The sequence below is a fragment of the Oncorhynchus tshawytscha genome, linkage group LG01 (assembly GCF_018296145.1).
Source record: "Oncorhynchus tshawytscha isolate Ot180627B linkage group LG01, Otsh_v2.0, whole genome shotgun sequence".
Lineage (NCBI taxonomy): Eukaryota > Metazoa > Chordata > Actinopteri > Salmoniformes > Salmonidae > Oncorhynchus > Oncorhynchus tshawytscha.
The window spans coordinates 26,645,819-26,658,681 of record NC_056429.1 but is presented as its reverse complement, the minus strand read 5'-3'; the positions used below and the strand labels follow the sequence as shown (position 1 = coordinate 26,658,681).

The 12,863-nt window shown below is 38.9% G+C and overlaps 1 protein-coding gene across 5 annotated transcripts in view; it reads left to right on the top strand.

The window, feature by feature from the left end:
• Nucleotides 1-675: 675 nt before the first annotated feature.
• The window catches only part of LOC112248451 (phospholipid-transporting ATPase IF), a 60,322-nt gene continuing 48,134 nt past the window's right edge, over nt 676-12,863 (top strand). For 4 of the 5 annotated variants that reach the window (XM_024417485.2, XM_024417504.2, XM_042318690.1 and 1 more), the window contains exon 1: nt 676-945. In XM_024417485.2, coding sequence (XP_024273253.1) covers nt 916-945 — 30 coding nt within the window. In that variant the 5' untranslated portion in view covers nt 676-915. The remainder of the gene's footprint in view (nt 946-12,863) is intronic. The other variant, XM_024417494.2, reaches the window with a different exon arrangement.

Sequence of the window (12,863 nt, the reverse complement as noted above, 5' to 3'; positions counted from 1 at the left end):
TCATTGTTTGGCTAGCTAGCTAGATGTCTAAACAAAAGACTCCTATGAAAGTAAGAATTTAACTATGCCGTTTACATTTTCTGTATCCTGTGCATGTGACAAGTAAACCTTGATTCTATTTGATATAGTGTGTGCTTACCAGAGACTTATGTGAAGAACATAGCCTGCACCAAAATCAGATTAGAATATAGGTCTGGATTAGATAGTGTATTTTTACTACCATCACCACTTAGTCTTGAAATCTTTGGTTGTTTACTACTGTGAATTCTTAAAGAGACTGTGGGGCTAAGGCTTAAGAGGGTGTGAACGATGCTGAATGGTGTAGACAAAGAGCTCGCCAGTAGGTGTACCAAAACATTACCAGGCCATTTTCTCAAACTTTTAGCAACTTTCCAAGCAGAATTTACTTTCCCATTAATATACAATTTTCTAGTTCTGTGTCTACTTTTATCCAATGTAAAAAACACAATTTCAAATGCTGCTATATGGGATCCAATCTAGGTGGTGGGTCACATTTTGAAGTACTAAATGTTCTTCACAACTGGCTGATCACACCTGATGAACGAGTGGGATATGACTCCAACAGGGTCACCAGGAGTCCCACCCAGTTGACTACATTAAAAAAATGGTGTAAGCCCTTAATGGCGCTGCCCATGCCAAACCGGATTTTTGGCCACTAGAGGCCTCTATCATTCTCTATGGACGAGACAGACTTTGCAGCCGTCACATTAATAGGGACATAATTACTTCCACATAATGTTAGAGATCATGTTTGATCACATAATCACACTGCCTGGATGTTTTGTGTAACGAACAAAATCTGTCTGTAAAAGGAAATATTTATGGTTTGGGAAGGGTTTACGGGAATAGCTAGCTAGCCACCTTGCTGGCTACTTTGGATTACATTTGGCAAGGATGCTACTACGGTGGATACGGCAACAGCTGGTAAGTAAAGTATCCTCGTTAACTAGCTAGAAATACTCGTTAAGTAGCTAGAAATATCCGCTAGCAAGTCCACTTTGCTATTGAGAAAGACGTTGATGCACATGAAACAATATGATTTAGCTACCTAGTTGCTTTGAAGAGTTTAAGAATCCGACCAACTGGCTGCCTGTGTAAATTCGCCGCTGAGCTAGCTGGCTTGTTTATTTACCAAAGATGAGTAGGGCTAGTTGTTAGCTACTGCATTAATCCAACCAGGGCTCACTTATACATTCTAACGCAACTCAAATGTATCTAGCAAGTTGGCTGTTCTGTTATGCACGATGAGCCAAGCTTTTGGCCAGTTAACGTTATACTAAACTAGCTAACTATAATTAGCTACTTTTGAGTAATTTAGCAGACGTTATCGAGAGTTAGTTAACGTTACTTACAATTAGTGTATTCATCTTAAAGTGGAACTGTTATTAAATCTGTTCATAATACACCCCCAGCCCAGGAAGAATGACACGTTTTGTACATTTGACACCCATTGATAAATGGTCATTGATAAAGTCATAGAATGTTTGGGAACGACAAAGGCATTTGTGAAAATTCTATTGCAATACAGTGTGAACGCAGCCGTTCATTTGGACAATTAGACGCTAGTTGGATATGAACAAATTGAGGATGGGAGACCCACGTATAGGTGCCGACTACACAGACAAAGCGTGTTTCACTTTTGTTACCTAAAGAATAACACATTTATATTACAATATTATTGGGAATGAGAGGGCTACTTAGTGTTGGGACGGGATTACAGCAGTGATTGAATGAGGGTATGAGGATGAGTTGAGGGGTTCAGAGGCTTGACTTTAGTTGAGGTGTGTATATACTGTAGGCTTCAGTGCAGGACAGGCTCATCATGGATGGTGTTGGAGAAGAGGTCAACTCTTCCACTGAGGGCAGGACCGGATTTGACTGGGAAGACAATAATAACACACATTTAGACCAGGGCTAATAATGAGTTAGTCCAAGCAAGGAGTAAAATAATTTGTGTAATGTGATTGACTCTACATATAGTAATGCGAATTGACAGGCCTACTCAGTGCTTGGAGAGGAAAGTCAATGTGCCAGTGGATGAGAGAATACATGTGAGGAGCAAAATGACAATGGTAGTGGATTGGAAGGGTAATCACCTCTTAAAAATAAGGGAACAGGAGGGGATTTAGCTGTAAATACAAATAGCAGCCACATTCCATTACAGAAGCACCTTGATAGGTTTGGGCAACAACTTTCTCCATGAAGTTAGACAATGAATTCTGAGATGTCTGAGTTTCAGGCTGCACATCGCTACCCACTTGACACAAAGTAGCCCAAGAAACCTTCCTGAGTAAAGCCCTGAACATCCACCTACAGTGCATTCTGAAAGTATTCAGACCCTTTTCCCTTGCTGCACAGCAAAAAGCGTTGCTGCACAGCTTTTTTCAGGTCTCTCCAGAGATGTTCGATCGGGTTCAAGTCCGTGCTCTGGCTGGGCCTCAAAGACACTGATACTTGCCCCGAAGCCACTCCTGCGCTGTCTTGGCTGTGTGCTTAGGGTCATTGTCCTGTTGGAAGGTGACCCTCTGAGGTCATGAGGGCTCTGGATCAAGGATCTCTGCTCCGTTCATCATTCCCTTGAGCCTGACCAGACTCCCAGTCTCTGCCGCTAATAAACATCTCCACAGCACGATGCTGCCACCACCACGCTTCACCGTAGGGATGGTGCCAGGTTTCTTCCAGACGTGACGCTTGGCATTCAGGCCAAAAAGAGTTCAATCTTATTTTCATCAGACCAGAGAATCGTGTTTCTCATGGTCTGAGAGTCTTTAGGTGCCTTTTGGCAAACTCCAAGCGGGCTGTCATGTGCCTTTTGAGTGGCTTCCATCTGGCCATTCTACCGTGAAGGCCTGATTGGTGGAGTGCTGCAGAGATGGTTGTCCTTCTAGAAGGTTCACCCATCTCTATAGAGGAACTCTGGAGCTCACATCCCTGACCAAGGCCCATCTCTCCTGAATCCTCAGCTTTAGGAAGAGTCTTGGTGATTCTAATTGTCTTCCATTTAAGAATAATGGAGGCCACTGTGTTCTTGAGGACCTTCAATGCTGCAGAAATGTTTTGGTAACCTTCCCCAGATCTGTACCTCGACACAATCCTGTCTCTGAGCACAACATACAATTCCTTCAACCTCATGGCTTGGTTTTTGCTCAGACATGCACTGTCAACTGTGGGACCTTTATATAGACTGGTGTGTACCTTTCCAAATCATGTCCAATTAATTGAATTTACCACAGGTGGACTCCAATCAAGTTGTAGAAACATCTCAAGTATGATCAATGGAAACAGCATTCACCTGAACTCAATTTCAAGTCTCATAGCAAAGGGTCTGAGCATTAAAAACCTGTTTTCAATTTGTCATCATGAGGTATTGCGTGTCGGTTGATGAGGAAAACAATTAATTTAATCCATTTTAGAATAAGGCTGTAACTTAACAAAATGTGGTAAAAGTCAAGGGGTCTGAATACTTTCCGAATGCGCTGTACCTGACGATAACTGACAACTGCGAGCAGACTGGTGGCACCATAGGTCCCAGAGTGATGGGACAATTGTTTTCCCCCCTGGGGCCCGGAGTTTTTCCTTATCTTGTAACCTAACCAGGAAAACGCCGGACCCTATAGGGTATGACAATGATTAATCAGTTCTAAAAAGGTTTTATATGCTTTATATGACTTTAACACCAATGACTCGTGACTTGACTTGGACTTGAGACTTATGACTTGATACCCTCCCCAAGCCCAAATATTAAAAAGTGTGCAGCGCATCAACTCTTCATTTAACGGATTACAGTTTGAATCGGACTGCAGCCAATCAAATTGTGCCAGCTGAGAAAAAGTTGTGCGTGGCAGTGCAGAGGAACGTCAGCGGGTGAATTCAGATGGAGCCCTTGGAAAGATGATACCCAAAATTATTATTTTCGGATATAAAGACGGCGCTGTATCAACAAAAAACAGATCGCAAAAAAAGTGGGAAGAAAATTACAGACGGAGGCGCAACAATTGACAACTTTGTTCGACATTTGAAGCTGCACAAAAAACTAAGTCGTGCCTAATATAGCCGACAGCTATATATTTTATTACTTTACTAGTGTATCATGGAGGCTAATGTAACGTTAAATCAGTGAGCCTCCACACAGTCAGTTGGTGCGGGAACGTGCCTAGGCAGTTGGTAGCCTAAATCCTGCCTGATATTATTGCTGTTCCTTAAACCATTGACATACGTTAGCCTACTGTAACCACAGAGAGAGAGTGTGTAAGGTTGGGCGATTGTGTACAAGCCTACATCGCCCGATTGCAATCCTCGATAGTCGATCACTGTGTGTGTGTGTGTGTGTCTGTGTCTCTTTCTCATGGCTACCTATGTGGTTCCATGGAAATATGACATTTATTTGGAAAGTAATAAGTATATTTTTTTAAAGCATTCATGATTTGCGTAAATGTAAAATGCTAACTATTACTCTTGTTCAAAATATGAAATGGTATTAGATTTGGTGAAGAGCACATTATGACTTGTTTAGGACTCGAAAACTCAAAGTTTAGGACTTGACTTGTCTGTCTTGACTTGGGACTTGACTTGAGTGCTAAGACTTGAGACTTACTCGTGACTTGTAAAACAATGACTTGGTCCCACCTCTGTTTTATACTAGACTAACGGGGGTTATTCCACACAGACCACAACTGATAGACAATAGAACTCACAGGGCTGAATTTGCTTTATGCATGTTTGTGTCATACAGGCCTATGCAACTGTAGGTCTAATTAAAAATGAATTCAGTTTGTCATCACTATGTTGATTGATTAATTCCAGTTAATAATTTTGGATTGAAAAGGTATAGGCAGCCTAGTCAGCCCATGTTTAAATATAAAGAAAACAAAATCACATTCACATTTCCTCCTGACAACAAATGGACTATAAATACATAAACGTTACCAATTTGTTTACCCTTGCCAGATGGACATGGCGCATAGGCTGTATGCAGCTGTTATTATTAGTAGCCTAGAGTTGACTGAAAAATCATCTTGATTTCATCCCATACAGCATGTCAGATCTCTAATGTTTAGGTGTAGCCTAGGCTGCTGCAACATTTATGTAAAGTGTTTGAGTGTGTCTGTCAGGAGTGATTGTGTTATCACCTTTGCTAAATAAATACCGGAGGAAAGTGGTAAGCCTACTTGCGCAATTCTTTTGCTCTGCGTCAACCTCTTTTTAATATCACTTTTAATGGAAGTGATCAAATCTTTCTGAATTGATTTCGACAACCTAGAGAAGACTGTAGGGGCTTCCATATGCATCATAATGTGCAATTACATCTGCAAGCTCCTTGTAGTTGCCCTTGTTAGCTGAACTTTCCCTCTCATCTTGCCAACTCTTGCCGATAAGCTGCTTGTGACCTTGACATGCTGACCACACCGCTCGCAAACACAAAATACATCTGAATGGATTTCTTCAAATATGTTACATTGTGAACTTTACAGTCCTATTGATCAAACAACCTTGAAAATGTAGGCTCTCTCTCTCTCAGTTATGCACACCAACAACTAATGCTAGCCAGTGCGAGATGTGCTAAAATCTAACAAGGGATAAACCCTCTCAAACTTTTTCAGCTAGTTGGCTGTCAAAATTGCACTTATAAACTATGGAGAATAGTAGCCTGCTCGTCCTTCTGCAGCTTGCCTGCCAATGCATGCTTGTCCCAACCCACGTTTTGACGACTGAATGGGAACTTGCCTGCTAATCGATGACATGTACATTTGATTGACAACTAAGGATCCATTTGTAAATTGCCTCCTATGTGTTAGTGTGCCCTGCATTCGTAAATTCAGAGCGTTGTCACATTGTCTGTTCATAAATTCAGAGCGTACACTGCACTATTGACACTGGACGCTCTCGTTGAGGAGTATGGTTGCGTCAATTGTTCCTAAAACAGAATTCAAGGACCAAGCTAACTGGCTAGATTGCTAGCTACTTCCAGACTCAAATGAGAGAGAACCTCACTGACCATTTTATTCGCCCTAGCAGAGCCAGTTTACATGTTATGTAGAGCTTTAGTGACTAACTGTGCTGCAGGCAACAACATTTGGTATAACTGTTTTGCTGAAGTTTACTGACACCGGTAATGTTCAGCGTATTTTCGTAAATTCATCAGTTATTCGCTCATGCACAATCAGACGAGAGTGCTCAGAAATCTGAGTAGATAGCCAGTGACTTTACTAGTGCAAGAGATGTGCTAACTGGATAGCAGTCATTCAAGTTCAGCGATTCACATTTCTTGCTAGCTAACCAAATAACACCTGCATCTCTAGCAGTAGCCCCTAAAAAACGATATGAGGGGAAAAAGTTGGGTCAGTCACCCACTCCTCCAATGACATGACATCCTCCCAGCAGATGGCTAGCTGGCTGACGTTAGGCTCCGAGTTTTTAGCTTGTATACATAAATATATATGCTAGCCTATTAGCCACGTTATGACTGACTTATGATCTTTGCCCCTCACTAGTTTGATTGTATTGACATTCCCAGCCTTAGTTACATTTGTCTGTTTTTGTAAAAATATTGAGTAATTGAAACGGTGCATCCCGAATGGGTGGAGGCAGCAAACAATGTACCAGGCCAGCTGTAATTTACAACCTGATAGCAATTTTTTTGGACTACCAAGAAATGTATTGGTGAGTTATATTAATCATACATTGAACTGCATCCATTTATTCTGCAAAAAATGCCTTACTGTACATCATGGAATTTTGTCAAATATTACCTTTAAAAAAAAAAAAAAACTCAAAGTTTGTAGCCTAAACTGGGAATTTGATATTTTTGACTGATATTATGATTGTTAAATATCTTCAAAGTAATTAAAATGCTGTCAATTCCACTTAAAGATAGCTAGCTGGTAGTTATTAAATACATGATATGGAACTTTGGCGACGACTAAGTCTTTAAAAAAAAAAATTAATCTCCCGCTTTGGGCTGGATGTGTCAATGTGTAGTTTATAGATGCACAATCTATTAGCAGAATTACTGTTTTACCCCAATTAGCGATTTTCTGGAAGCTGTACAGCACCACTTTTTTTTAAATGTCCCCCACGTGGGTCAGCCCCCCACCAATTCAAGTTCAACTATTGAGCTTCAGCTCCTTGCTATTTGAGTGACAGCTAGCAAGAGGCACACATGCACCCTTTTTTTTCTTAAAAAACAAACAAAAATATCAACAAACAAAAGAGGAATAGTCACATGCAAACAAGCATACATACAAACTATTTACATTGCCAGGAATCCTAAATAAACAAATCATATTCATTAATAATTGCCTTTTTGTTTTTCATTTTAGTTAAAGTAATGTAATATTCTTTATTCATTTATAAATTCATTTTTAAATTAATTTATAGACCATTTGCTTTGTGAATTTGAAATTTACCTAGTATTATTAGCAGTTGAATTAAATATACTACATTTTTATGTAAACATTTCTGAAATAAAGCATTATATCAAAACCATTAAATAGTACAACCGGTCCTATTTTTTTGTAACAAAAGTCTGTATGTCAGTCCAAAAAAATTCTACTATAAATACAGGCAAAAACCAAATGCAAAATGGTCTCTTTCTCCATTCCACAGAAATCATATTTATCGTCAATATTCATCTTGAATCTTTCCAAAACATGTTTCACAGAATTTATCGTATGTAACATTTTAAATTACAATTCTCAAACCAGTTACAAAAAAAGATAATTGTTTTTAAATCGTATATCTTTGTTGTTCCATATAAAGTATCTGTGAGTAGAAAATTGTGTTTATACACTAACATCCAAGCTAAAATTGCCTGCTTATGGAATTTGGCCATTTTATCAAAATTATATCAAAGCAAAAATTCTAAACCACTAACAGAGTCAAATAAATACTTAGGGAAGACATTCCAAATACTGTGCTGGTTCTTAACATACTTCAGAATCAAATTTATTTTTAAAGTATTATTTAGAGTATTGAAATCTAAAACCTCAAGACCTCCTTGTTCTTTGGTATTAGTGAGAATATCTTTTCATAGATATTGAGGCTAGTTCCTCCAAATAAAATGATTAAGAATCTTATCTAAGTACTTTACAATTTGAGGGGATAATTCAAGTGATAATGAGACATAAACTAATCTGGATAACCCTTCAGCTTTGGACAATAAAACCCGATCGTATAACGAAATATCTCTCAGCAACCAGGGGTTCAATTTCGTCTTTGTTTTCTCAATAGTGGGTTAAAGTTTAATTCACTCCTTTGTTTTTCATCCTTGCATATAACAATTCCAAGATAAGTAACCTTAAATTGGGATACCATATACTTCCTGTAAAACACAATCCTTGAGTGGAAATAAGATTGACTTATTGATATACATTTTCAAACCCGAAACTAAGGAGAAGTCTTCAATACAGGAAACTGCTTTAGAAACCTCATTCCTGTTTCTTAAGAATATGGTGGTATCATCAGTCAGTTGACATCGTTTAAATTCATTGCCAAGTGCTGAAACGCCTTGCAAATTCCCTTTCTTGATATGAAGAGCCATAATTTGGGTAACCAATAAAAATGATTGGGCAGCCCTGCCTAATTCCACGGCCAATATCAAATCTTTGGGATGTCCCATGAGCTCATTTACAGAGCTAGTACAACCACTATATAAAGTTTGGACTGCTTTAAAAAAAAGTCACCAAACGCAAAAAAAGTATTGCTTTGAACATAAACTCATGTTCTACAGTGTCAAAAGCTTTATAAAAATCAACAAACATAAGAAAACTATCATCAAGGATGAGGTCATTATAGTCAATCATATCTAAGATCAACCTGATGTTATTACTAATGTGTCGACCATGCATAAAACCAGATTGTTCTTCATCAATTGTATGATGCAAGCCTTGTTTCAACCTCTTAGCAAATACAAGAGCAAAGAATTTCCCATCATTATTCAACAGGCTAATGGGTCTCCAGTTGTCTATATAAAGAGTATCCTTATTAGGTTTGGGAATCAAAGTAATTACACCTTGCTTTAATTAAGGAAGCCGGTAACTCCCATTTTCTATTGATTCTTGAAACATAGCAAGAATGGAAGGAATCAATTTATCATTGAATGCTTTATAAAACTCGCTTAGAAACCATCATTTCGAAGGGGACATATTGTCCTTAAGGCTTTTAATACAGTCTTTTATCTCAATTTCAGGTAACTTCTCATCAAAAAATCCCTGAAATCATTATCTATCTTCTTAGCAATGTTTGCTACATTATCTAATAAAATATCCACATTGGAAGTTGACTGGGTTGATATATACAGATTCTGATGAAACTGGGCAACATGCTGAGAGATTTCTTTTGGATTTTCATTGGGAGTATTATTAATCATTCATTTACATATGGATGTCTTTTCACCTGCCCTTTTTTTCTAAATTAAAGAAATATTTAATTTTTCTCTCCCTCTTCCATCCATTTTTGTCTTGATCTTACAAACGCTCCCCGGGCCTTTTCCTCGTAGATACAGTCTAACTGCATTTGCAATGATGATAGCTCCAGTAATTCCTGATTAGTTAGTTCAGTTTTTTAGTATAATCCATTATTCCCTTTTATGATGTCATATTCTTTCTCTTTCTTGGCACGAGCAATTCCTTTCCCCATTGAAATAGCCAAAAGCCTTATATAAAAGTTCATTAGCTCCCAGTAACTTCCAAATGTATTCATAACAGAGGCACAATTCCAGTATTTATCATTAATTCCTGCTACTTCCTTCTTAAATACTTCATTCTCTAGTAAAGTCTTGCTCATTTTCCAGTAACCTTTACTAACTTTTTTTGTTGACAAACCATGCATATTTATCTTCATTGAGATCCCTTTGTGGTCTGTTAAAATCGATGGTTCAATCGAGACCGTATGAACCTTGTCAGCCATATCTTCAGATATCAGCCAGAAATCAATACGAGATTGTATAGATACATCTTTGGTACTCCATGTAAACATAATCTTATCTGGGTTCTTATGTCTCCAAATATCTAGAACACCTAACCGTAAACATATATTCCTTATCTCACAAACAGAACTGCTATCCTTAGGAGGCCATCTATCTAATTTATCACGTAATACTGTATTAAAATCTCCACCCCAGTGGAAATTTAGACATCATTTTACTTTATTTTCCTCTCAATGTCTATAAATAAAATGCAGTTACTTGACTTGTTATTGAAAGCATAAGTATTTACAACAATGAATTGAATGTGGTTGACATCTACCAATAGTATAATCCATCTCCCTGTATTATCTGCTTCATGACTCAATGTATGACCCTTAAAGTTGCCTTTTAAAATAGCGACACCTGCTGACCGATTAGTACCAAACATCATTCCCCCATTGAAACTTCCAAAATGCAGTATCTGTGGAACAGGCATGAGTTTGTTTCTTGAATGAAATAAAAGTCGGTACTCTTACCCTTACAATACAGAAATAAAGATTTCCTTTTCAAAATATTACGGATTCCCCTGGCATTAATAGAAAAAACAGAAATGGACATTTACTATCACATTGACTATATGAAAAACATGAATCAGGTTCTCACAAAAAGAAAAGTTCTTACTAGTTGCAAATAAAAACAGTCCTTTGCACCATGCAAATATTATATATAATATTTATACAATTGCAAATAACATTGTACCATAGATTGGTAAAACAAATAGCCATCAAGCTAACATTAAGTGCCCGTGCAAATTTCCCTGCCCATAAAGAAAATATATAGTTTCACTCACATAAACAATGCTCTTTCCTCAAGAAATATAAAGTTTTATCAGATGCAAATAAAACTCAGTCCTGCACAACTCGCTTGATAAATCCAGCAGTCAACAAGCTAGTCGTCAGCGGGAATTTCCCTTCCATTAACAAAAGCCTTGGCTCCTGCAAAGTATGCACTTTTCCCTTCCTTCCTTGCTCTCTCAATCATCGTCCACAGACGATTCAGAGCTTCTTTGTCAAATGCTGTCAGATGCTCCTTGAACCTCAGGTTGTTCTTTAAATAGTCATTTTTCTTTGCACTTTTCCATGTCAAATCCCTCGCTGTTCTGGAGATGAATCTCATGATCACTGGTCGTGGTGGCTGGTTGTTTTCCCCATCTCTCAGCCTACCCAGGCGGTGCACTACATCCAGAGAACCTGCAACAACATTTCGCTCTTCCTCCGGGACCATTGCCCTGCAAATGTCCTTCACTCTTGCTTAGATGTTCTCGTCAGATTTTTCTGTTATTCCATAAATTTGAATATTCCATCTCTGACCATACCGGTCAGTCTTGTTTACCTATGACTCCATTTCAGTGAGTTTCTTCTCCTGCTTTGCAACCTGAATTTTCAATGTTGCGTTCTGCTGCTTCAGAGTTGTTACTTACTCAGCATTGAAATCAATCGATTTCTTCAGGTTAACGATACTGATAGTGTTCTTTTTCACCAAATCCATGATGTCATCTGCACTCTCTTTGATTTTAGCCATGAGGATGCGGACGGTGTTGTCCTGTAGCTGGCTCATTGATGGTTCACTTCTCAGCTTCTTTGGAAGTTGCTCCTTGGTCGGGGTATTTGGGTATGAATCACATTCATCCCCCTTTATTACACTGCAAGCATATGAGTGAGTTTCAACAATGCCTCTTTTCTCCTTGGAAGTTTCAACATCCATTATCTCAGCAACAGTTTGGTCATGTCCTGATTCCATGCTACTAGCTATGAAGACGTTAGCAGGCTAACTTAACTACACACGCCGAAACTTTTCGATAGCTAGCTTGTTCATTGGAAATCGTGAAAAATACATTTCAATGGTTTGATTAATTACAAAATTATTCAAATTAGCTACATTGTATGGTTAGATATCATTTTTTTGTGAAAAAAACTAATTGCAACTGTAGTCTAAAACTATAAACTGAGAGAACCCTAAAATTGTACCTCGGCTAGAAATGTTACACCCTCTCATGCCGCCATCTTGAGCGCCCCTCGCACATCATGCACCCCCAACAGAGCGAGAGAGAGCAATAATGTGGTGCACATATCTGCACAGATGTGACGTAGTATGCAACTTCCAGGTATTTCTTCACATTTTATTACAAAGTGGCATTAAAATGGATTTTTAGATCACAATTAAATAACTAAAATATAGTCATTACATAAGTATTCAGCTGTCTGCATCAATACATGTTAGACACACCTCATGGCATCGATTACAGCTGTAAGTCTATAATAACTTTGCACACCTGGATTGTGCAATATTCACCTATTATTATTTTAGCAACACATCTGCCACGTTGATCCTCAACACTGGAGCCCCTCAGGGGTGCGTGCTCAGTCCCCTCTGTACTCCCTGTTCACCCACGACTGCATGGCCAAGCATGACTCCAACACCATCATTACGTTTGCAGACGACACAACAGTGGTTCAAACACACCAAGACAGTTGTGAAGAGGGCACGACAAAGCCTATTCCCCCTCAGGAAACTAAAAAGATTTGGCATGGGTCCTCAGATCCTCAAAAGGTTCTACAGTTGCAACATCAAGAGCATTCGACTGCAAGGCACTACAGGGGGTAGTGCGTACGACCCAGTACATCACTGGGGCTAAGCTACCTGCCATCGAGGACTTCTATACCAGGCAGTGTCAGAGGAAGGCCCTAAAAATTGTCAAAGACCCGAAACACCCCAGTAATAGACTGTTCTCTCTACTACCGCATGGCAAGCGGTACCGGAGGGCCAAGTCTAGGACAAAAAGGCTTCTCAACAGTTTTTACCCCCAAGCCATAAGACTCCTTAACAGGTAATCAAATGGTTACCCGGACTATTTGCATTGTGTGCCCACCCCCCAACC